Below are 25,255 nucleotides of genomic sequence, written 5' to 3' on the forward strand. Positions count from 1 at the left end.
AGTTGGCAATCTAACAAACTCCAGGGAAGTAGAGTGCCTTCATTACACCCATTTTTGTCTTCATTACTCAAACCGGCAGCCTTTTTCCCTGTCTTCAACAGAAATGGTAACGCTAAAATAGCTTTATATAAATTCCCCAGAGGAACATCCATTCATTTATTGTGCTCATTATGTAATATCCAGCAATACATGCCCAACCATGTGCAAAAGTTGCCATTGCTAATTATATCATGCATTCATCTCTGGCTCCAGCCTGGTTCAGGGCATTAGGAATGAGATACATAGCCACCTCATTCCAGGATTACTGGTAGGACTCCAGTCTGCAAGTGACAAAGTCATTACCATGTGATGCTGGTTTATAACTGGGTGAGAAGAGTTATACACTTCAGTTTAGCTTCAAATAAGCACATGCCCATAAATCATAGAAAGTCTCACCACCAGAGGATTAAGAGGATTAATTATACTTTTATCCTGAGACTTGATCCTTTATCCCAAGTCCCAAAACTGTCAAATTAAAGTTAACTATTCAACCCTTTGTTAACAGTCTAAAGGATTATCTGCTTTCAGATTTGAGGCATGTGGCCTTTTCAGAGAACCAGAACTAAGAAATAATTTGGAGATAGGTAGCATCCTTTTTGAATAACCACTTTAGGGTTCCCAATACAAACTTGCCAGCCCAGTTCAACTAGAACTAGTGCAAATGGCATCTCCCACTACCAACACCTCCAAAATCATTTTTAAAATTACCCATTTTATGACTCATTTTTCTGAGCTCTTACTAAGGAAAGGATATTCATATTGTGCTAATAAGTGATAATTTTTCCACTCTCCCAAGTAACAAATTTGCCATAACATAAATGAGTGACTACAGTAACAATTTCAGGCATCACAGCAAGTTATTGCAGGAAGTATTTTTGATAGTGTAAAGTAGAACTCTCCCTAGAATACAGAAAATTGAAGTTACCAACCGGGGCCAAAATTTTGGTTTTTTTTTTATCATTGTTGTTTTAAACAATGCTGGGAGAACTAAGTGACTGAAACCACAAAAGGATAACCCAGGGAAACAATACTGGATACGACTATAGAGTCCTGAGTTCTAGTCCTGATTTCACTAGGCAAGTGGGTGAACTTGAATAAACACTTAACCTTTAACATCAGTTTATCTGAAAAACAGATATTTCAACATCTAACAATTTAGATGGGTGTTTAAGGAGCAAATGAAATGTGAAAACACGCTGAAAATTACAAAATGCTCTACAAACACTAAGTATTAATATTATCATGATCAATATTATCACGTATTTAAAGGACCTAATAAGTTGTATGCAGAAAGGATTTGGGAAAACATAAAGCACTATGCAAACTATTAGGTTATTATTTTTGATAGGCAAGACTTGTGATATTATAAATCCACCTAAGACTTGCATCTAGTAGTTATATTCAGGCACTGTGGAAAGGAATCAAGAACAAAAACTATCAGTCCCTGCCCTTAAGATAATTATGTTTTATAATCAGCAAGGCTATACAACAAAATGAGACAAATATGTATCAGTGTAAAATACAAAGAGTCAGATATAAAGCCAGAGAAATCAAATTAATCTAATAATTACCAAACTACCAGCTAACCAAATTAATAACCAGATGTATTGAGCATAATTAGTTACGCTTAAGAGTGTCTTGAATGAATATAGTTCCTTAGAATTAAGCTGGAATCTAGGCTAGGTCTCTTCATTGTTCCTTCTCTCCACTAAATACAGCATATTTATGCTCTCCTCCCTCTGGCTGAAATCTTGAAGCCCACCCAAATTCTCATCAACCACTAAAGCTCAAGCCCTACCTTCTTTCATGGAAGCCTTCCCTCACCAAGTGTGTCTACAATGACCTCTCATTTCTCAGAACTTGTACAGAACTTCTAACTTATCACCTGTAAGTTAGTATACTTTGTCATATTATTCTCTAGTAGTTTCTCTAGTATATACCTTGTTCTTTTCTCAAGATTATAGACTCTTTGCAGGTAGGAACCTTGCACAGGAAGGCTACTTGCATTTGAAGTATAGATACTTTTGTATCCTCCCATCACATCTATTTTTTAAAATTAATTTAGTTTTAGTTTTCAATATTCACTTCCAAAAGATTTTGAGTTTCAAATTTTCTCCTCCTCCCCAAGACAGCATGCAATCTGATATATGTTCTACTTATGCATTCATATTAAACATATTTTCACATCAATTATGATGTAAAGAAGAATTAGAACTAATGGGAGGAATCACGAGAAAGAAGAAAGAAAACAAAACAGCAAAAGAGAGAAGAGCAAATAGTATGCTTCCATCTGCATTCAGACTCCGAGTTCTTTCTCTGGATGCCATCACATCTATTTAGATAATTCTTGGTTTTCATTTCTGTTGAAGCAATTTATTTAAGGGGAAAGATGACAGTTACTATAATATTTACCTAGTGGATGAAATAAAGGATATCAAACCTCTGAACCGCACATCAGCATAGAAAACTGACAACCAAGGTAACAATTTATTTTCATTTTAAAGAAATATGTATTTGGATACAAAAAAGCAATACATATGGGAAATTCTTTTTTTTTTTTTTATAAATAAGGACACTATTATTTCACACAAAGAACACAGGAATAAGGGATCAGGGGACGAAGACAGAAAATACACGCAAAAATTTTAAGTCCTTTTCCATTCATTTTAATTTTTTAAGTAAGTCAACGCTTACTTTGATCTGGTAACAATTCCATCATGTCTACCTTCTTTGTAAGCTCAGCATCCACAAAATTCTAAAGAAAGAAAGTATTTCATTACATAGGATTCCTGAATATCTGTTTTAATTTCCTATCTTTACTCCTCTCTAATCATTTCAAACCAAACAAAGTTAAGAAAAAAAATACATTAAGTTCTGGTATTCCAAATAACATGAATATTTCCAGACATTTCCTGATCTATCTGCCCCTCAAAGCTTTAGAATGTATGTAGGATGTTAGAAATGAATAAATATTAACAATAACAGTAACAATTAACAACAAATTAATATTAACAATAATACTCACTTTATTGTGAGCTATGTATCCTTGAAATTTTTAACAAGCACTTCTTTAACCTTCTGGTTCTTACTGAAAACTACCTTTCCTATGGTGAAACCACATTTCCCTTATAAACCTCTCTCATGGAGGATGTTTTTGCTTCCACTCCATAACCTCCCAGGAGGAATTCATATAACCCATTTCTCACTGGTATTTCCAGACCACAAATGTGCCATCATCGATTAAAATTATTTTGAAATTCATGCCTCCTATTTATACCACCTCTTCCTACCCTTACTGTTGTCACCATGTCACATTCCCACCTTCCTCAATGATCAGCATCTTTCTCAAAGAGTCTACATCTTCACCTCCTCCCATTTTCATCATTCTCTAAGAAGAACAGCATTCCAAAAGGGCAAGGAGATGTGTTATGGAATGTCATGTGTGACTAACAGCAAGTAGGCTAGTTTGACTGGATCACAGCATAGTGTGAAAAAGAGTAATTAATGTAAAAGAACTCTATAAAGGTAGGGTGGAGTTAGATTAATGGCTTTAAAGGACAATCAGAGAAGTTTGTGTTTAATCCTAAAAGCAACAGGAATCCATCTTCTGGAGCCTTTTGAGCAGTGGACTGACAATCACATCTGTGCTTCAGGAATCTCACTTTGACAATTATGTAGAGGATGGAATGGAAAGTGGGAAAATTTGAGGCAGGGAGACCTTAATTAAGGAGGAGATGATAATGATGATGATAGCTGACATTTATATACCACCCACTATGTGCCGGTCTCTGTACTAAGCACTTCATAAATATGATCTCATTTGAGTCTCACAACAACCCTGGGAGATAGGTGCTAATATTATCCCCAGTTTTACAGATGAGGAAACTGAGGCAAACAAAGTTAGATGACTTGCCCAGGGTCACACAACTAGTAAATGTCTGAGCTGGGACATAAGCTCAGAATTTCTTGACTCCAGGCCTGGTGCTCTGTCTCCTCGGCCATCTAGCTGCCCAACACAACAAAGAACAAGCTAGTACAAGTGAGAAATGATGAAGGCCTGAACCATGGTAGCCACTGCATAAAGAGAAAAGAGGCTGTGGACTAGGAAAGGAGTAGTGAAAGGAGAAACAAGATAACTTGGTAATGACTGGCCATACGGAATGAGGGAAAATGAGGAGTAAGGAAGGAGCAGTCTCATATTATGTCACGTTCAAGGTAAACTGAATTGCACTTTCTCCACCTCTGGCCTTAGCTCCTGCCATTCCCTATGCTTTTGATACCTTTCCTCATATTTCCCTATCTTTACCTATTAAAAATCACACATATTCTCCAATGGTCAGTTCATCCTCCATTAAGTCTTCTCTGATGTTCTCAATCAGAAGTGGGCTGGCTCTCTTTCTTTGCAACAAATGGTACTTTCATAGGATCAAATAATTACGGGTTTAGAGTCAGCAGGGGCCTTAGTGACTATTTAGTTTAACTCCTTCATTTTATAGATGAAGAAATTACTTTGCTAGGTTTACTAGAATCTAAGTTTAAGTGATTGGTCTCCAGGGTCATGTAGCTGGTATATATCTGAGGCAGGATGTGCCTCAGGTCTTTCTGACTCCAAGTCCAGATTCCTATCCAGTATACCAACTGTTCTCCAACTTTTCCATAGTAGTAGGATCCTTCAGTTTAAACAAAACTTTGGCAGAACCCTTTTAGTAAAATCTTCTAAAATTACTTTTAATGCCTATTAATAAACAACAGAAAGTTCATTTAAAAACAAACTTGTGGTGTGTCAGTCCTTGCAGTACAGTTTAAGAAAAAACGCACTACAAAAACCTATAATTTACTCATACCTTGTATCACAGTTGAGTATTAGATCATAAACTTCTTGAAGGTAACATGGCATAATGGACAGGGAAACTGAACTTAGCAAGAGTCAGGGAGAATCAAATCCTGCCTCAAATACTTATTAGCTATGTAACCTTAACCAAGTCTTTTCCCCTCTCTATGCCTTAGTTTCCTATCAGTAAAATGAGGAAGTTGGACTTAATGACCTCTAAGGCCCCTTCGAGCTCTAAATCTACAAACCATTCATCTTATAATTATCCTTGTATCTCCCTTAGCATCAAGTACAGTGACATAGTTGCTCAACAAAAGTTTGCTGAATGAACAAAGAACATGTGGGGGGAGGGGGGGAACTGCTCAAAGGAAACTTTATTGAACACTAAGGTGCCACAATTACAGATTGAATTGTTACATACCAGTTCTCGCTTTGCTTCTTCTATTTTCACTTGAGCAAGAGACGGATTCTTTTAAAGAGGGAAAAAAAGGTACACATGAGATAACAGGGAATTTGTCAAGATACAGGTAAATCTTAACATGGTTTCTTTAAACAAGTAAAACTGTGGGAATTTTTTTTTTATTATTATGAATCTTCTTCAAAAGAAACAGTGAGTATGCTCAGAAAACATACAAAGTTAAGAGACAACAGTGGTTTAACTAAATGGGAAACACATGTACTTCCCCAACAGAAGATTGTGGTAGTGAAACTAAACTCCCAGAAATATGCCCATTATTTCTAAGATTGCTTTGGGACATGAAACATTTTTTATGGTCATGACACATTGTAATAAATACCGGCATTAAGTCTAAATAAGATTCCAATTTCTTCTTCAAAGGTGCTGTCTGTTGTTTTAGTTCAGCCAGTTTCTAAGGAATTAACAGAACCAAGTTACCAAAAAGCAACAGATTGATAATGACATTTAAAGTTCAAAAAAACAGCCAGTATAACCAAGTTTCAAAAGTAAGTGGAGAAGAAAAACTACCAATGAAAATAGCAATTTTACAAATAGTTTAAAAGAGGAAACCTATACATCCAACATTAAAAGAGAATAGAAGCCACACATTGACTATATAATCTGAAAAAGGAATGCAATGAGGGAAATAGCCAAAATCTCAATTATATGGTATCTAGGAAGTATCAACTTCAGTGCCAAGTAATCAAACTGGAAAATAAAAAGACAGCTAAGGTTTACAAGAGCTGCAAGACACACGCATACAAAAATAGGTAGGAGGGAAGGGAGGGAGGGAGGGAGAGGGAGAGGGAGAGGAGAGAGAGAGAGAGAGAGAGAGAGAGAGAGAGAGAGAGAGAGAGGGAGAGAGAGGGAGAGAGAGGGAGAGAGAGAGAGAGAGAGAGAGAGAGAGAGAGAGAGAGAGAGAGAAAGTTAGTCTTTAGAGTTGAAAACATAAACTAAGCATAGCAAAAAAGTGAAAATGAAGTAGATGTCCATCACTTGCAGGAAGAATTAAACAATTTGTGGTATATGAATGTAATGGCATACTATTACAAGGAGAGTACGAAAAATTGAGAAAAACTTGAGAAAACTTGTATAAATTGACACAGAGAGAAGAGAGCAAAATAAAGGCTGCTATGTGGTAAAATATAACACTGAGATATGTCAAAACTCCGTCTGTTCAATGCAATAACCAATCTTGACTCCAGAAGACTGAATAGGTACAGAAAGTGGGACACATTACCAGGCATGAAGAATGTGTTGGTTTATTTCATTTAACCATACTTCTTTGTTAGGAGGGAGGGTTGCATGGAGATTGAGAGAGAGACTGGGAAACAACAGTGATGATTTAAAAAGCATCAATAAAACATTTTTTAAAATAACAATAAATAAAATCAATCCCAGTCTATTAACAGCAAAACAAAGAGTAAAGAAATGCACAATATTAATGTAACTTCAAAGAAGAAATAAAGAGAATAGGACAAATATTGACATGTTAATAATATTAGCATTCAAAGATGATCTCATCAAAAAAATATACTGTAAAGAGTAAACAAAAATAGCAATAACAAAAAGTTATAATAAAAATACACAGATAAGTAGATACAAAGAGGACCAAAGATCTCAGTCAGATAGTTTGCATTCTGTCACTCAAAAACAAGACGACTATACTGAAAAAATGAAACATGGAGAATCAGTCATGAGACAATTCCAAAACAGCTAGGTGGAACAAAAGTAGCTAAGTGGCACAGCACATAAAACTCTGGTCGTGGAGTGTGGAAGACTTCTAAGTTCAAATCCAGCTTCAAACTTATTAGCTGTGTGACCCTGAGCAAGTAATTTAATGCTCTCTTTGCTTCATTTTCCTCTAAAATGGGGACAATAAAATGTAGAGTTGTTAGAAGGATCAAATGAGATAGTATTTGTAATATGCTTATGTAGCACAAGGCCTAGCTCATAGTAGGTGCTAGATAAATGCTGTTTTTTCCCTTCCTTTACCCTCTTCTACTCCTAAATCCTTTTATCTCCAATGGTTTTGGGATATTTGGTAATCAAAATTCTAGCTCTCCTCCATGCTGGCGGGAGGGGGCAACTTTACTGCCATATCAGACATGGTCAGAAAATTTTTTTTTGTTGTTGTTACTAAGAACTTGACAAACACCAAAACAATCAGCATTTCCATTTCTATACAAAGACTAAAAATTATTGTGAAGGATAAACAAAAGAAATCAATAAAACTTTTAAAAATAGTACAGGAAAAGCGCTTATTTTTATAATGCAGTTAGAAGCAACATTTTCCTTTTTTAAAATTACTATTAAAGCCTTTTATTTTTATATCCCCTTCATTTCCAAATATAACCCCACTCCCCACGCAAGTGAGACATCTCTTATAACAAAGAATAAAAAGAGCTGAAACGTCTGAAGAGTTCAACAAAACTAACCAACATTTCCATGGAGTCTGACAGTAAATACAATGTTTCCATAGTCTTGCACCTCTGTAAAGAAGGGAGAGGAGTGCATTTTTTCATTTCTTCTTCAGGTTAATGAAGGTCATTACACCAGAATTAACTTTCAGGAATAAAACTTATTAAAACAAAAATAGGAAGATAAAGTGTCTATGTGAACTATAAAATATTACAAAATTCTTTCCCTTTTGGCTACAGTTTAAAATATTAAAGTCTAACTCATTTTTTAAAATGAAAAAATCACAACTACCTTTAAAAAAAAGTTCCTTTTATTTTGTTCATACCCAGTAGTGTCCAAATACAGTATTTTTATGACTTTTCATTTTTCTTTGATCTTTTAGGGGATCTAGTAGTGGTATCACTGGGTTGAAAGGTATATACAGTAACTTTTGGTTTCAAATTGTCTTCCAGAATGGTTGTACCCTTTCACAGCTCCATCAACAATATATCTGTTTGCCAGCATCCCCTCCAATATTTGTTATTTCCCATTTTTTGTCAATTTTGCCAATCTAATGGGTATAGGGTGGAACCTCAGAGTGGCTTTAATTTGCATATCTCTAAATTGTTAGAAACTCTGAATATTTTTTTCATACTATAGGTTGATTGAATTTCTTCCCTTGAGAATTGTTATGAACTATTTAGAGAAACAGAGAGAAGGCATTAATCTGCACAACTTGAGAAGAAGAAAAGGCTTTAGAATACAGACAGAGCTGAGAGGTACTAAGTATAGAAATAACGATGCATTCTCTAGAGACAGTCCCATCAGAAACATAGGGAATGGGGGACAACCCAATCTACATTCTTCCAGAGATCCCAACAGTCATGATTTCATGATCTTTGAGAAGCACTGACCTAAATAAGTACAGAATGAGGCATATGTTTTCATACACAGACGTGTATTTGTTTTGCTTGAACACACTTTTTTCTTACAAGAGACAACACTTATCAGCTGCCAGGGCAAAGTCATTCAGAAGTAAGAGTTATATATCTTTTTTAAAAGTCTTATTTGTTTTAAAAGAAAGCAAAAATAAACAGTATTTCAAAAGAAATCAAGTTTCATTCAAATCAAGTAACAGGTTTTTAAGGGTCATGTTAAATTCTTAGATTATTCAAGAAACAGAAGATTTGGTTAGGTTAAAAGCAGCTCACCTCTGAAAGTGCCATCAATGACTGATGAGACAGAGAAGCATCCATACCTCGAGCTGAAAGTTGCTCCTATAAAACAAAAACAAAGAACCTAAAATTCCTAACAATTATTTTCCAATTGAAGATGCTGCAATAAATTTTAGTAGCATAAGCTTTAATAAATTTAAGCTATATACCAGAGCCAAAAGCAGTACCCTATTCATACATTCAAGTACCTTTATCTATTCATTAATAATATACACTCTAATATATATGACACAGTATTTACTAACATAAAGAACAGCTCCTATAATGAGATTCCGTGCCATAAAGGAAAATTAGTGATAATGAAAATTCCACTGCTTTAAGGAACCTATCAGGGAAAGATAATAATAAAGATGTACCTCATGGCTCAAATCCATTAATGAAAAACAATGCCCACAAGGAGTCCCCTACTAAGAACTCAGTAAGAATTTCTTCAGTATTTGATAAAGAGGACATCTAGCAGATAAACAGTGATCCATGCTATGGACTGATAAAGGCAAGTGTCCTAAATGAAAATAATAGGAATACTGAGAAAATAAACTTGAAAAATCATGAATATGAAAAACAGGGTTCTAAATAAAGCAAATCTGGAAATAACTATTAATCTGATTAATCCCTGAGGGTAACCAGTGAGTTTGTTACATTGTCACAATTTAAAAATAATTCACTAAGTAAGCAGGGTAAATGTACCAAGGAACATTTAAAGTGCGATGGAGGTGAACAAGAAACCTAAGTCTTTTCCATTTCAGTTATCTACACTTAGGAGGGTCTACCTGTTCTTCTTGTATTTACTGATTTCATGGGCTAAACCAAATATAAAACCTTACAAACACCAAACAAAATAGTTAACTTGGAAGAGCCAAGGAATCTTTGAAAAGGCCCAGCCACTCACTTCTGGGAAGTGTTTCTTTTCAGGTTTTGGTGGGGCCTACCAAATTAAGTTCATAAAAGGCCAAGAGATCAATTCAAAACCAAGAGAAGGCACTATTTAACATAAGTAGGATCATTTAAGTATCAATAATGAGAGAAAGGCTGAGTCATCACTACTTTCATTTACAATTTAAAATAAATGAAAAACCTCAAAAAAAGAGAGAAAATACTCTACTCATGATTCTTACATCAAAATTTCCATGTTAAAACAACAGTAGGAAAGGAAACTATAGTACAGTATTAGCAAAAATTGCATTGAATTTGAAGAACATCACCTTTTCTCTATTTTTGATAGGTCAAAGTTAATTTGTTAGTGTTGGTACCTGGCTTCACTTTCCTCCCCAGGTGGCCCTGATTTTTAATAGCTTGATTATCATCTAGTCTTGAATTCCTTTCTGCCCTTTTCTATCACTGCATACATCTTATCAAACAACCCAGGAATATTTGCTCCACTTACTCTAGTCCTTAAATGGTGTTTTTTATCGTTCAACCATTTTCAACTCTTTGTGACCCCATTATGGGGTTTTCTTGGCAAAGATACTGGAGTGGTTTGCCATTTCCTTCTCCAATGGATTAAGGCAGAGATTAAGTGACCTGTCCAGGGTCACACAACTATATATTAATTCAGTCTTTCTGACTCCAGGCCCAATGCTCTATCCACTGAATCATGTAGCTCCCTAAATGCTGCTTTACAGAGCTGGTAAAAGTTATGTAACTGAGCTAATTGGACCTACCACTCATCTATTTTACCTGATCTCAGTGAGGCCCTCACTACAACAAGGCAAATCCTTGTCCTCTTTTCAAAAAGTAGCTACTTCAAATCTACTCTTTTATTCTCACCCACTTTTTTAGTTGAGGACCTCAACTAAGGACCTTTTACTAAGCAAAAATGAATCTCATAATACATCTCATTACCCCTTAAAATCGTCCCCCATTCTCTCCTATATTACTGCCACCTCTGCTTGTGAGGTAACTGTTCTCCCTAACAAGGCCAATTCCAATCCGTATGTCCTTAATCCCATATCCTCTCATCTTTTCCAGGAGATTGCCCCCAATACTACCTCCTCTTTCACTAACTTTAAATCTCCTCTTAGCTGCTTGTTCCTTTCCTGCTGCCTATAAACACACCCTGTCATATATACAGCACATTGTCTAAACTCAATTATCCCCTCTATCATCAAATATCTGTGCCTCAAGTTTCTTTCCATTCTCCTAAACTCTTAGCAATTTAGCTTCTAATTTTATTTTAGTTCAGATATCTGATCATGTTAGCCCCCCAATTTAATGACCTCCAATGGCTCCCTATTACCTCTAAGTACAAATATAAATACCTTTTGTCATTTAAAGTGCTCTACAGGTCATCTGGCCCCTTTTTCTCTTCCCAAACTTTACACATTATATTCCATTCCACACATTCTATGGTCTAGGCACACTGGCTGTTCCATATACACAATGCACTCTCTTATCTTCATGCATTTGCACTGGCAGCTCCCATACTCATACAGGCCTATTAGTGTCTTTCCTCTCAGGTTGCCTTATATTTACTCTGAATATAATTTTGTTAGGTATTTGTAGCATATATTAGAATTCAAACTTCTTCAAGACAGACTATTCTTGCCTTTTAAAATAAAATTTCCAAGCACTTACAAGAATGCTTGGGATACAGTACACTTGTAAGAAATGTTTGACTGAAATCAGTCAAATAAATAATGAATCACTGCCTGACTGGAAGATCTGTGCCTCAGTAGATCCCTCAGGAATCTGTTCTTGGCCCTCAGATGTTTACTATTTTTATCAATGATTTGAATAAAGGCATAAGTGGAATGTATATCAAATCTCCAGATGACATAAAGTTAGGAACAAATACTGAATGAATGATAGATATGATCCAAAACTATAATGGTTTGAAATGATAGATTTATCTAATAAAATGTGATTTAGCAGGAATAAATATTATCTTGTAGTTGGACTCAAAAAAATCATTTTCAAATCAAGATGTCCTGAAGAGTACAAGATGAGAGTACCATGGCCAGCTAGTCAGTCTGAAAAAGTTATGGGGATTTTAGTGGACTACAATCTGAAATGGAAACCAAAAATTCTAATAACAATCTTTGGCTTCATGGAAATACATACTGTTCAAAATAAGAGGCAACAGTCCAGCTATACTCTGTCTTGGTCAAATTCCATTCAAAGTACTATTTTTATTTCTGGGTTCTACATTTTAGGAAGCAAGCTGATAAGCTTGTGAGCATCTACAAGGTAATCAAGATAGTGGAGGACCTCATGAGTATGCCATGTAACGATCAGCTGGAGAAACCACAGAAACAAGAAAAAGGCTTAATGGGGACATGACAGCAGTCTTCAAGCATCTGAAGATCTGTCATATAGAAGAGATATTGAACTTTTTCTGGTTGGCCTCAGAGCAATGAATGGGAAGTCACAGAGAGAGGTATATTAGTTGTGATGTCAACAATAACTTCCAAACAGAGCTATCCCAAAGTAAAATGGCCTGCCTCTTCAAGTAAATGCTAGATGACCACTTAGGTATGTTGAAGAGGGCATGCTGCATGTATGAGTTATCCAGATACCTTCTGAGGTCCCTAGACTTTATTACCTTAGGCAAGATGTTTAACCTTTCTGAGCCTCAGTTTTCTCATCTTTAAAATAGGGATGAGAGGTATTAAGAATACAGTCAGCCCCAATCAGGAAGATCTGAATTCATGTCCTGTCTTTAACACATATTGACTGGAAATTTGACCCTGAAGACATCATAACTTTAGGTACCCCTAAAGCCATAAGTTACACAGCAGGGGCCAATCTTCATTGGGTAGAGAGTTTGCTCACTGGGAGTTCCCTAAAGCAATAAAATTACAGGTCCAGTGTCCTTTTCCCCCACTGCCCACCAAGGAGTTACTCCCTATCTCACATGGTTGTTGTGTGGAAAGTCCTTTATAAACTTTCGGTGCCATGTTCGAATGAATTTTTTTTAAAATTATTTTCTTCTGAGCAGAAATCTTCAGACTCTTAGTACCCTACTACCCTAAAGTCTGAAATTCTCAAGGAAATAAAATCATAGCATAAAATTGATTAGATTCAGTGCTTCATACAAACCTCTGCAGCTTTGATTCTTAACCTGAGGTCATCAGATTTGGCCTTTAGAAAATCTATATTCGAAATTCGACTGTCAACTTTGGCTTTTTCCGTAGAAAGATGTAATTCTGCTTTCTTGAGGTCCCTTTAAAAGACAAAGTTTCTTTCATCTGAATGCATTATATATATTTTTAAAAGCCCTGAACAGCAATCCTAGTTTTTATATGCAACTTTCTATTATCCATTTGTGGAATACCTATTTTGTTGACTATATGTAGTAATTTTAGATCCAAAGCTGGCTTTCTCTAGCCATGCAACAAACTGTTGGCTGCCTCCTCCACAATGCCACTTGGTTTTTGCTCAGAGAATTCAAATAAAGATTAATAACATATCAAACATACTTAGGAAAGTAAATCTGCTGTCCCCTAAAAGTCATGAAATTCATTCCAAAGCTACTTTGAAATTAATTTTTAATGCAACCTATTGTGAATTATACTTCTCCAATATCATGACAACAGTGTACAGAATTGGAAAGAGAGATCCTGAAACAACTGTTTTTTATTTATTTTTGGAAAAAGCTATACTATTTTATTAGTGTTTCATTTCTTTATTATCAAAATTAAGAAATCCCAGTGTTATTAGTTGAAGGAATTAATGGGCTGCATTAGATAAAATTATCTTTCAAACAAGTAAACAATTCTAAATACAAGAATATTTGACATGTGGACTGTTTAAGACTATAATAGATTTCTGTTCTAGTATAGTTTATAAGGATGGGAAAGAATGACAATATCATTTAATTATCACATATGATTAGCTATTCTTTAGCTAAGTAAATAATGAAGGTTCAATCTATTAACTGTCAATCCTTTATTAAATGTCTTATATACAAGACATTGTGAATGATTTTATAAGTTAACCTCAACTTTTTTGTGTATTTTGCATATGCAAAATGTTTCTCTCTCTCTCTCTCACCTTCTCCCTGCTTCTGTTCAAAGAGAAAAAGAATTAAAGATACTACCACCAATTTGCTATGTGACTGAACAAACTGTTTTCCTTCTCCAGGCCCATTTTCTCTTCTGTAAAAATTTGAGGGTTAAATTCAATGATCTCGAAGGTTTCTTCCAACTCTAAAAATTACAAGAATCTATCACACTGACAGGGCCAGGAGGTACCCTATGAGTATATATCCAGAGAGAATAAAGCACACATGCCTCCACAGCATGTTTTTTGTGAAAATAATGAACTGGAAATAAAGTAAATGCTTATCAATTTGGAAATTGCTAAACAAACTGTAGTATATGAATATAATGGAATATTTCTGTGCTGGGAGAAACAACAAATGTAATAAAAACAAAAAAAAGGCAAGATCTACATGAACTGAGGCACAGTAAAGTAAGCAAAGCCAAGAAAACAATATATGCAATGACTATAATAACGTAAACAGAAAGAACCCCCCCCCCCCCCGCCACCCCAAATCAAAAGTGAATGCTACAAAAAACAAGTATGGCTCAAAAAAAAAAAAAGAGATATGATGACACCCTCATTCCATGGCTTTGCAAAGGTGGGCGTTTCTCAAATGTTATACATTGACATATTTCAGACTTTTTCAATGTACTGATCTGTTATGTTGATTTCCCCTCCTCTGTCTTTTTTATTGTTTTGGTCTTTAAAAGATACTTTTTGTTACATGGGATGGCTCTTGGGAAGAGAAAAGGAAGGAAGACTGGTAGAAATTATGGTAATGTAAAAAAAAAAAACAACAAACCCTAAAAACATACTTTTTTTTTAAAAGCACATGTTCACAAAAATACTATTGCACGTGTAAACAGAATTCTCTGTCCCTTAACACCTCCAAGTCCCTAAGTCCACCAATTAGGGTTTAAAAGAAAACGCATGTTAACAAGGAAGAAAGTAAATACACGGAAAAATGGGCAAACATATACTAGGACATGGCAGCTCTAAATCATACAAACTTGCCCCAAATCAGTGACTGCACAATATTCCACTCTGCCTTTACCAATGAAGACAGCCACTATTTCTCCTCATTTACTCACTCTCTTAGACATTTTTCTAGTATTAGAGTTGCAGTTAGATTTTTTCCCAGTTTGCTCAATTCCATCTCCATGTCTTCGTTTCTGGCTTTGGTGCGAAAAAGATCAGCAGCCAAACTATTCACTGCAGGGATAAAACTAAAGACAAAAATCTGATCACATAACCGGACATTTGATGCTCCACAGGGACCAACAACCATATAATTACTTCTTATTTCTAAAAATCCCTTTGGCCCAAATAAAAAGAACACCTTTTCAAGTCAAAAGACCTGAGTATCACTTAATGTGTTGATAACTTCCAGCTGTGTGACACTGGCAAAGTCACCTAACCTCTCCGAACTTCACTTTTCTTTTATAAACCTTAAAGTACGCCATAAATGTGTTATTATGTTAACTATCAATCACCTACCTGTGAAGTACTCATTTTGAAAATTAACCCTGCATGGATTCTTATAATCTGAACACACATACACATACATACCACTCTCTAGGTGCTTAGGCATGCACATATGCTCAATGGATGAAGTGTGGAGCTCCCTCCCACTTGGAAAAGTAACAGAGGAAGGAGAGCTTGGAGGCCAAGAACCTTCAACCATGGACCCAAGGTCACCTAATCTGCTGCTTTTCTTATTGTTTTTAGGGAACAAAGTCAGCACTCCATAATCTCCTTCCAAATAATAAGACATGAAAGTCATCCAAATGTTTGCTGAAATTAAATGAAATAAACAGGGCTAAAAAAATGATGTTTGGTCCTGGGACGGAAAAAAAGTTACTACATAATTTATGAATCATCTAATGCCCTATATTAATTTGAACTAATGTACCCTTTCATTAGCTCATGGAAAATAAATATTTGACCAAACTAATTTTTTAGCCTGTACCATCATTATTCTAAACTGAATACTTCTTAGAATGAAAAAGTCACTAAACCAATACCTTCTGGGGCAATTCATTGGCAGGTATTACAACTGACTTACCTAGCTAGGGAGGTATCCTTTGTTTCAAGCACTAGTGCACTGTCAACTAAAGCATTAAGATAGCTGTTTCCAATACTGGAGAGACTGGTGAAAGACAGATTGACACTTTCCATGAGAAAATCTTGGAGATATTTGGCTGAAAGATTAAAAAAAAAAATCTCATAATGAATAGCACAACTATTGTAAATCATGAATCTAAATCAACTCAATTGATTATTCCTGCATTTCTACCATCTCTTTTAAGCACTTCAGGTACATTCTGACAGTAACCCTTACATTTTCACAAGTAGTAAATATTGAACATTTATGATATAGAACCTATTATGTACCAGGTATTATACTAAGCATTTTACATATATTATGTAATACTGACAATAACCCTAGAAGGCAGGTACTATTATTATCCCTAGAGAAAACTGAGGCAAACAGAGACTTAAGTGATTTGCCCAGAGACAGAGAGCTAATAAATGTGTTAGGCCAAATATGAACTCAAGTCTTCCTGATGTCAGGCCTGGTACTCTATCCACTTGCACTATCTAGTTGCCACTAGATATAATAAAAAAAACTGATGTATGAACATGGGACTACTGGATCTAACATTTTAACTAATCAAATCAGTCAAATAATATTTTTCCCAGTAAAGTTGGAATCACGTGATTGAGTATTCTGGTGTTAATGGTAACATTTCCTTGAAAACAAACAAACAAGCAAACATTTCTTTGATCAGAGAAGCTAATTCTATCACAGTGAGTGAAAAATAAACTTAAGCCTCCAAAAGTCTGTGTTTTTTGCTCCCTCAATCAAACTTTCCTATTAATTCCTTCCCCCAAAATAAAAAAAAAAAGCATCATCTATGTACTTTTTACTTATTTTTATGCTACATTACCCCAGCCACAGATAATTAGACATTGATCATGTTAATACTATCATGTACATTATTAGAGTCACATAGCCTTGTGAGTTTAGACAATTAAGGCTACACTAGTGATCTACAAGCTAAAAGTTTTGGCCTACTTTAGTCCCAGCTTTGACACCATAGCTTTCTTGCTCGAGCTAGCTAGGTAAGAAGAGATGGTTTACTTAGAAATATTAAAAAGACTCTAGATTCTCAAGATCTGTATAATCATTATTAGACAGTCTGGCAATTAATATCCTAACTGGCTTCCATTATTCACAAAACACTATGCTAGGTCATGTGGGTGATACCAAGAATAACACATGATCTGTGCCCCAAGAAGCTTCCCATCTAATTAGGGAGATAACATATACACAAACTAATAACGTAAAATATTACAGGCTAAACAGTACACGAAGAAGGTATAAAATGCCAAGAGAATTTTGTGAAACAAGAGATCGTGTACAGTCAAAGAGATCAAGAGGCATTTTTGGAAGGGGCTGGCATTTGAACTGGGTTTTGAAGTCCAGGTAACTTCTACATTGTCTATAGAGTGAGAGAAACGGTACACTGGAAAGAGAGAAAGTTTGGAGTCAGAAATACTAGGTTCAAATCCAAGTACTATCATAACTCTAAATGATCCTGAATAAACCACCTAATCCTTCTGGACCTCAGTTTCCTCATCTATAAAATAAGGATTTTGGACAAATGACTTCTAACAACTATTCTAATGTACTATGATTTAACTCCTCTGCATCTCACACAAGAATAAAGCTTATTTAATTTTACAAAAATCAGTGAAGACTCCAGAGTCAAACTCACCTTCTGATTTATATTCTCTTGCCTTCTGTTTCAAGTCTTCTATTACCAAGGAGACATCCCTGTCTCGGGCTCTGTTACATTCTGAAAGGTGATATAAGATATCTGTGGTCCGTGGATTCACCTCATATTTTGGAATGGGCTGATCACCAAAAATCTTTTTCAACCATGAGGCAATCTGGTTATTGAAAGAAACATCCACATTAAAAACATTTTAATAGTTAACATTTATATAGTACACGAGCTTTGGAAAGTACTTTTTATCATTTAATCATTACATACTTACATTTAATATTTGATCCTCACCACCCTGTGAAGTCAGCACCATTACTATCCTTATTTTACAAATAAATTGAGAATGAGAGAGACTAAGTGAACTGCCCAGGGTCACAACTAATGAGTGACTGAGGCAGGCTTCCACCTTAGGTTTTCTTGACTCAAGTACATCATTATTTAACTACAGAGCAAGCAGGATATCAATAAAAGAGAAGGGAAAAAGTCACCTACGTATCTCTAAAGGTACTACAGGTTTCCAGTGTACTTTATTAACACTAAGCATTCATTTCAGGAATCCAATATCCAGTAATAATCTGGAAAGGGAATAACAAACCAACACATAACTCCAAGAATATGTTCTACCCTACAACAAAGCAATTTCCTTACTTTTTTTAAAAGGTCCTGCATCAAGCATCCAGCTCATGTGAGCAAATGAAATAAACTTTGTACCTTACTTTGAAAATTGTATATAGAATGTATGTATTAATTGTATGTAACTACAACCGTAATGCTTTTCTTTATCTAAGCTTTGAGTGAGGAGGCAGCCAACACTCCACCACTGTGTAACTCTTAGACAAAAGTAATGGAGGAAAAAAGGAGAGGAAAGGGAAAGAGATGCAGTGAAAAGAATGCTATATCCTGAGTCTGGGCATCTGAGTTCAAATCCTGATTCTGCTTGTTACTTTATTACCTGGGTGAACTTGGGCAAATCAGTTGTTCCCTGCCCTCCTTACACTCTGTGATCCAGTTACAGTGGTTCCTTAGACACGACGCCCCACCTCCCAGCCTTTGGAGTGGCTGGGGACGCTCAAGCCATTCACCAGGACCTCCTTTTCTAGGACAACCTAGGCTGCGGGGGTCTTCCCTCCAGATTATCTCTTCTTGCTCACGTACAAGACTCCCGAAGAGTTGAATGAACAGATGGATCCTTGCGCCCGTTTCCAAGCTCGCAGAAGCTCACCCTCACTAAACTGACTCCGCTGCGTTTTCTCCCCCTACCCTTGCTGAAAACGGAGATCGCCGGGGAAGGCCTGCGCACGGCTTCGCAGGGGGGAGGGGGCGGGGGAAGCGCAGACAGAGGAGATCCCGGACTGGGGGAGAGGACAGTGCATGTTTAGGGACTGGGGTCCACACAGCCGGCCCCCACACCCGGTCACCTTCTCAGCCTTTTCCTCCACCTCCTTCCGCTCCTCCTCCGATTCCTCCATAGTCTCCGCCCGAAGGGTCCGCGGCTCCCGCCACTGCCCGCGACGCTCCGCGCCACCCGCTCCGCCTCCAACTGGCCAACTTTCCAGTTTAACAAGAGGGCGCTCACGCCTGGGAGGGCGGGGGAGAAGCCTCACGAGACTCTTCCGGCGAAGTGCCCCGCCCCCACAGGCCTTTCTGGGAGTTGTAGTTCTTTCGTGGGCCACCGGAAATGGTTCTGGATTTCAAGTCCCGCCTACGTCCTTCCCGAAGTTTATGCGCAGAACTCTAATCTGCTCTAACCTTGTCGTCTTTCTTTTCGTTCTCGTTACTATTCCACCGGAATCCTTTTCTCCTAGGAAAGCCTGCACCTCCTACCGGTGTATACACTTTTCACTTTATTTTTCCCGCATTTTTTGTGGAGGTGTAGGTTTTTTGTTTTGTTTTGCTAATACGGAAATATGTTCGGCGTGGCTTACAATGCACGATTAATTGAGTTCTATTTCTTGCCTTCTCAAGTGTGTAAAACGGGTGCCGGAATTTGGATCTCAAAAAATAAACAGTAATTAGTAAATATTTAACGAAATGAATAATAAGGAAAGAAAGAACGCGCTTCTTTGTGCTCGGCTTAACCAGTGAGATTTTGGTGAAGATCAGCCATGACGAGGGGAAGCTGAAAATCCAGTTCAGAGAAAACACTATCCTGCTTCCTGCTCGCGATGCTGCTTATTGCCTGTGAACGCTTCAGTTTAGGCAAATCGCCTAATTCACCCAGTCATGTTTCTTCGCTGGTAAACGAGGGAGGTGGACAAGATCGCTGAGCTGCAGTGGTAGGACCCTTCAGATCCCAGTTAACAACTTTGCCTCCCAGCCCTCCCTCTCTCTGGCCATTGTCTACTATGCTCCCCGAGAGCAGGCTCTGTTTTGTGAATTTCCCTGTATGGCAGGCTCTAGTTCCATGTGAAATCAATAATACATGAACTTCTGGAAAACTGAACAGATAACTCTCTGTGCTCATTTCTTTTTTTTTTTTCTTGCCCTCAAGGAGTTTACATTCTTTATTTTAAAGCACACTACTTTTTCATTTTATTTCTTTTTTTAAGTTTTTAAATTTATTTAAAATTTTTTTTTAATTTTTATTTTTTAATGTTTAACAATCACTGCCATACAATTGCGATTTTATCCCCCCCCACCTACCCCCCACTACCCCCCTCCCTCCCCACAACTGCATACAATTCTGTATAGATTCTACATATACTTTCCTATTGAGTATATTTTCACTATAGTCATGCTATGTAGTCAGACTAAGATAAATGAAAGAAATCGTATAACAAATCAGAACATGATACACAAACACACATACACAAACATGATCTGCTACATTATGTGAGTGACTTCCATATTTCTCTCTCTGAGTGTGGAAGGCATTTTGCCTTGAGATCCACCATTGGGATTTTTTTTTTTTAAGAAGTTCTTGTGTTATTACAAAAATCTAAGTCTACCAGAAAAAACTCTCACACACTGTGGTCGTTGCTGTGCATAAAGTTCTCCTGGTTCTGCTCCTTTCACTCAGCATCTCTGTGCTCATTTCTAAACTTCTAGTTTCCCCCATTAAATCTCTGCAGCTTTTTCTCCCTTTACCCTTTTTATAAGCTCTCAGTAAAATTTCCAGATATGTCAAGGCAACCAACAACAATGTGCCAGGCATCCTTCTGAGTGCTGGGGATACAAAGAAAGGCAAAAATAGTTCCTGCTTGCAAGGAGGTAACAATCTCATGGGTGAGACAATACACAAATAACTATGCGCAAACAAAGTATCTACAGGACAATCTGGAGATAATCTCAGAGGGAAAGCACTACCATTAAGGGAGACCAAGAAAGTCTTCTTGTGGGAAGGATTTTAACTGAGACTTGAAGGAAACCAAGGAAGTAGGGAGTTGGAAATAAATAGGGAGGACATTTCTGACAGGAGAGACATTGAGTGGAAATGTACTTTCAATTATGGCCCCCCAAAACTATTAAACTGCCTACTCTTTGACCCAGAAATATCATAGATAGGTCTATACTCCAAAGAGATCAAAGAAAGAGGAAAAGGATTTATAGTTACAAAAATATTTATGACAGCTATTGGCTAAGAATGAGAAATTAGAAATTGAGGGGGGATTCCCATCAATGTATATATAGAAAACTATGAGTGTGGGCCTCACTTTTGTGATGAGGTTCCACATGTGTTGAGGATGCTGTTTTGTGTACGTTGAAGGGAGGCAGAAAAGACATCTCTGGCCTTTTCTCCCCCTATCTTTCTCCAAGGGAGACTTTCATTCCTTCCAGGAGGAGAAGCTAGAGGTTAAGGCCAGAGGCTTTGACTCTGCTCTCCTCAGAGAGAGGGGGTACTGGATTAGCAGTGTATCTATCTGCTTCTTTAAATATTGTTCATCTAGGGATATGATCAGGTTCTATCTAAATTTTGATCACTTTGTCATTTCTGGAGGAAGGGGGAATTCCAAGTTGTGTATCTAAGGCTTAAACCCTTTTCTACCTTAAACCATTTCCACAATGAACGCATACAGATAATAAAAATAAAAATTCCAAATCAGAGCAAAACAGAAATCAGAGAAATGGAAATACATGAAATATACATCGGGCAGATTGAGGGACAGAGAGTGTCACTGATGGGGAAACTCCTGAAGTCTAGAGTAGCAAGCTGGGAATAGAGCCATGGTGAAGACTGCCTGCTCTTCTCATATCTTCCCAGAGCTTTTCCTTCAGTAAACTAAAGGGGTTAGCCCAGAGGTAGGGAACATGTGACTTTGAGGCCACATGTGGGCCTCTAGGCCTCAAGTGCAACTCTTTGACCTTTAGTCGTAGGGTCACATGTGGCACATTCCCCACCCCTGGTTAGCCCCTTCCATCTTGTCAAGAATGCCCAACTGATGAATCCCCAAACTAGGACTATCTGAAAATTGAAGCTCTCACCTCTCCACAACTACACTGTGCCCCAATGCAAGGCAGGGCATTCATCTCTACCAATAAGGAGAGAATCCCATACCAGTGGGCTTTGGGACAGGGCGTTTTCTCATACATACATATACACAGATATATACATACACATGCATACATATATGTAATGGTGATGGGGTGCTTGAGTGCCTGTGCTTGCACCCTAATTCTAAAATCACATTTCTCTTTAAAAATCACATTTCTCCCTAGCCTCAAAACACTATCTTCTCTTCAGTCCAAGAATAGCTTGCCCCAGCAAAAACCACTATCTCCCTTCCTGCTACAGGAGTCAGCTGCACCTATAGAATTTATTAGTTTGAACCAGCTGTGTGCTGGCTGAGTTGGCTGTGTGTCACAACAACATTTACTACTCACTAACCAATCATATGTGTCCTAATCTTAAACATATGTATACTCCCTTACATTTATCTTGTCTAACAAGACACTGATGAGAGCAGCCTAGTATTCCTTAGTCAGTCCTGACCATTAGTTAACTTAGTGATGGTTCAAGCTTAAAACCACACTTCCAGGTAGCCCCACCTTGGACTGTTTCCTAATGAACACTGGGTAAAACACCTGAGCAGTAGATACCAAAAGTGCCTGTTCCTTTAAGAACTAACCACCCCTTACCCACTCCCTAATCCCACCCTGAATCACCTGGGCATCACACTTGGCACATGTTATACTATAGAATATACTATATAAACTTTACCTGTATCCCATTCAAATTGCAGGTTCCCTAAGAATTCTTGCCCTCTGAAAAACATAGTAAAGCTTTACCTTGACCTCAAGAATGCTCAAGTCTGTGAATTCATTCCAGGTGACCTGCCCCTGGTACTCTGGTCTTGGTGGGGTTCTCAACCCCCCTTCCAACCCTCATCAGTGGTATTCTTCTGTGCTAAAAGAAATGATGAAGGGGCTGGTTTTAGAAAAATCTGGGAAGATTTGTATGAACTTATGCAGTGAAGGAGACAGAGAACAACTTATACAATAACAACAAACAGCTTTGAAAGACTTAGCAACTCTGATCAGCACAACAGAACCAACCACAATTCCAGAGGACTCACGATGAAACATTCGATCCACCTATACACTGAGCAGGCCTACACAACCTGCAGCAACCAAAGGATTTCCTCTACATACAAAGGATGTTTTCTTCTACATTTTTTGCTGGCCACCCAAAATCCTTTGGCTTGCTGCAAGTGGCCTGGGTTATCAGAGGCTGGTAAGCAGTTCTCAGTCCACAGGCTGTAGGTTGTACAGGCTTGACATAGAGAAATGATAAACTCATAGTGCTGATTGAAACATTTTTTTTGATGTGGCTAATATGAGTATTTTGGTTTTTTGCTTGGCTACATATATTTGTAATGAGTCTTGCTTTTCTTGCTTTCTCAATGAGTGAGGAAGGAGAAAGTAGGAGGGAGAGAATTCAAAACTGAAAACAAAATTGAATTTGAAAATGTACTGTCAGGAGGTGGAATGTCTTGTTTAAAAGAAGAAATCTAATGTCACTAGATGGGAGAGGTAGAGGGCAGTAAGGTGTAAGAAGAATGGAAAGTTAGAAAAGGGCTATAATCAGGGATTTAAAAACCAAAGAATTGTATTTTTATCGTAGAGGTAATAGGGAGCCACTAGAGTTTATTGATTGGGGATTTGACATTGTCAGATCTGTGTTTATAGAAGATCATTTTCATCTCTGAGTAGAGGATAGCCTGGAGGAGGAAAAGGTTTGAAGCTGGGAGGCCAACCTGGCTATTGTAGTAGTCTAGGCTAAAAGTGATGAGGGACTCTACCAGAGTGGTGGCAGTGTAACAAGGGAGGAGAGTATATGTGAAAAATGTTTTGAAGGACTTGACAGGACTTGACAATAGATTGGATATGGAAGATGAGAGACTGTAGGAAGTCTAGGGTGACACCTAGTTTGTTAGCCTGTATGACTGAGAGGATATTGTTGCCCTCAATAGTAACAGGGAACCCTGGAAGAAGGGAGGGGTTTAGGGAAAAGATAATGAGATGAAGATTTATCTTCATATTATTTGTATTCAGCTGCTTTTAGTTCAGTAAACACTTATTCTGTTCTTTCGTCACCAAGAAAGCCCTTTTATCTTTTTCATTGTTGCATTCTGAAAGGTAATGAAGTATGAACAAGGTCTAGGAAATACCCTCCAGTACAATGCCTTCACTGCATACTGTGAGATGGACTGATTGTCAAATTTCTTTTAAAGCTATATACCCATCTTTCTTTGCTTGCACCCTCTCATCCAAAAGAACTTCAAGTAGATTTCTTTTTTCAAGGCTCTAGGCTTCAGATAAGCAAGATGAAGGGGAAAGGGAAGAGAATGCAACTATGAAACCTTTCCTCTACTACAACCTTTACATCTTTTCCCATGATATACCATTCAATTTCCATGTATTGTTTTATTTCCTTTCTGTCAAACCTATCTTAAGACTTTTACTAAATTACATGAGGTGGCTAAAGTCAGGGAACATAAGTAATTTCTAGAGTTAGGGTTTAAGTGAGTTCAATTCATCAAACATTCATCAAAGGTCCTATATGTTCAAAGTACTGAGTTAATTATTGATCATAAAAAGATGAAATATAAATAACTATACTGTTTCTCCCAAAGGGCCATTATTGCAATGACCATTTTTGGATGCAGAGGACCAATGATGCAAAACACACTTTGCTTCCCTGGATTTAGAGGTGGTGGGCTAGAGGTTCTGTTTAGTTCATGCTATCTGAGGCAGTTGCCATTATGGGTTGTTTAACTGATTTTCTTTGTTAAAAGGGAGTGTTTTATTAAGGGTGGGAAAACTTTACTCAGAAAGAATACTGGTATAGAAACAAAAGGTGTCAATAAGACATTTTATGTGTCATTTCTCTGTGATCTTCATTAGTTCCTTTGGTCAAAAAGATATTTATTAGCCTGACTGTTCGTCTTTCCAGGGAAGGAATTTGGACATCATGTAGCAAAGTAATAAAGTGTCATTCAAGTTTTCTGAGCAAATGGGGATATAGGAAAGAGCCCTAGATGGAGAGTCAAAGAGGCTTGGAAGTTGGGGCCTGGTG

General features: G+C 37.2%; 1 protein-coding gene across 2 annotated transcripts; it reads right to left on the reverse strand.

Moving 5' to 3' along the window:
- Positions 1 to 2,507: 2,507 nt before the first annotated feature.
- Positions 2,508 to 19,401, reverse strand: HAUS1 (HAUS augmin like complex subunit 1). 2 transcript variants are annotated; one of them, XM_072605227.1, is made up of 10 exons: positions 19,158 to 19,401; positions 17,728 to 17,902; positions 16,011 to 16,146; positions 15,037 to 15,171; positions 13,001 to 13,124; positions 8,939 to 9,004; positions 7,766 to 7,819; positions 5,668 to 5,739; positions 5,292 to 5,339; positions 2,508 to 2,794 (listed from the first exon to the last, which is right to left on the reverse strand). In XM_072605227.1, the coding sequence occupies exons 1-10, from the start codon at positions 19,206 to 19,208 to the stop codon at positions 2,723 to 2,725; spliced, it is 933 nt and encodes a 310-aa protein (XP_072461328.1). In that variant the 5' UTR covers positions 19,209 to 19,401; the 3' UTR covers positions 2,508 to 2,722. The 2 variants fall into 2 exon arrangements, with proteins under 2 accessions (XP_072461328.1, XP_072461327.1); XM_072605226.1 differs by lacking the exon at positions 7,766 to 7,819 and having other exon boundaries at positions 19,158 to 19,365.
- Between the last annotated feature and the right edge of the window lie 5,854 nt (positions 19,402 to 25,255).

This window comes from Notamacropus eugenii, chromosome 4 (assembly GCF_028372415.1).
Source record: "Notamacropus eugenii isolate mMacEug1 chromosome 4, mMacEug1.pri_v2, whole genome shotgun sequence".
Lineage (NCBI taxonomy): Eukaryota > Metazoa > Chordata > Mammalia > Diprotodontia > Macropodidae > Notamacropus > Notamacropus eugenii.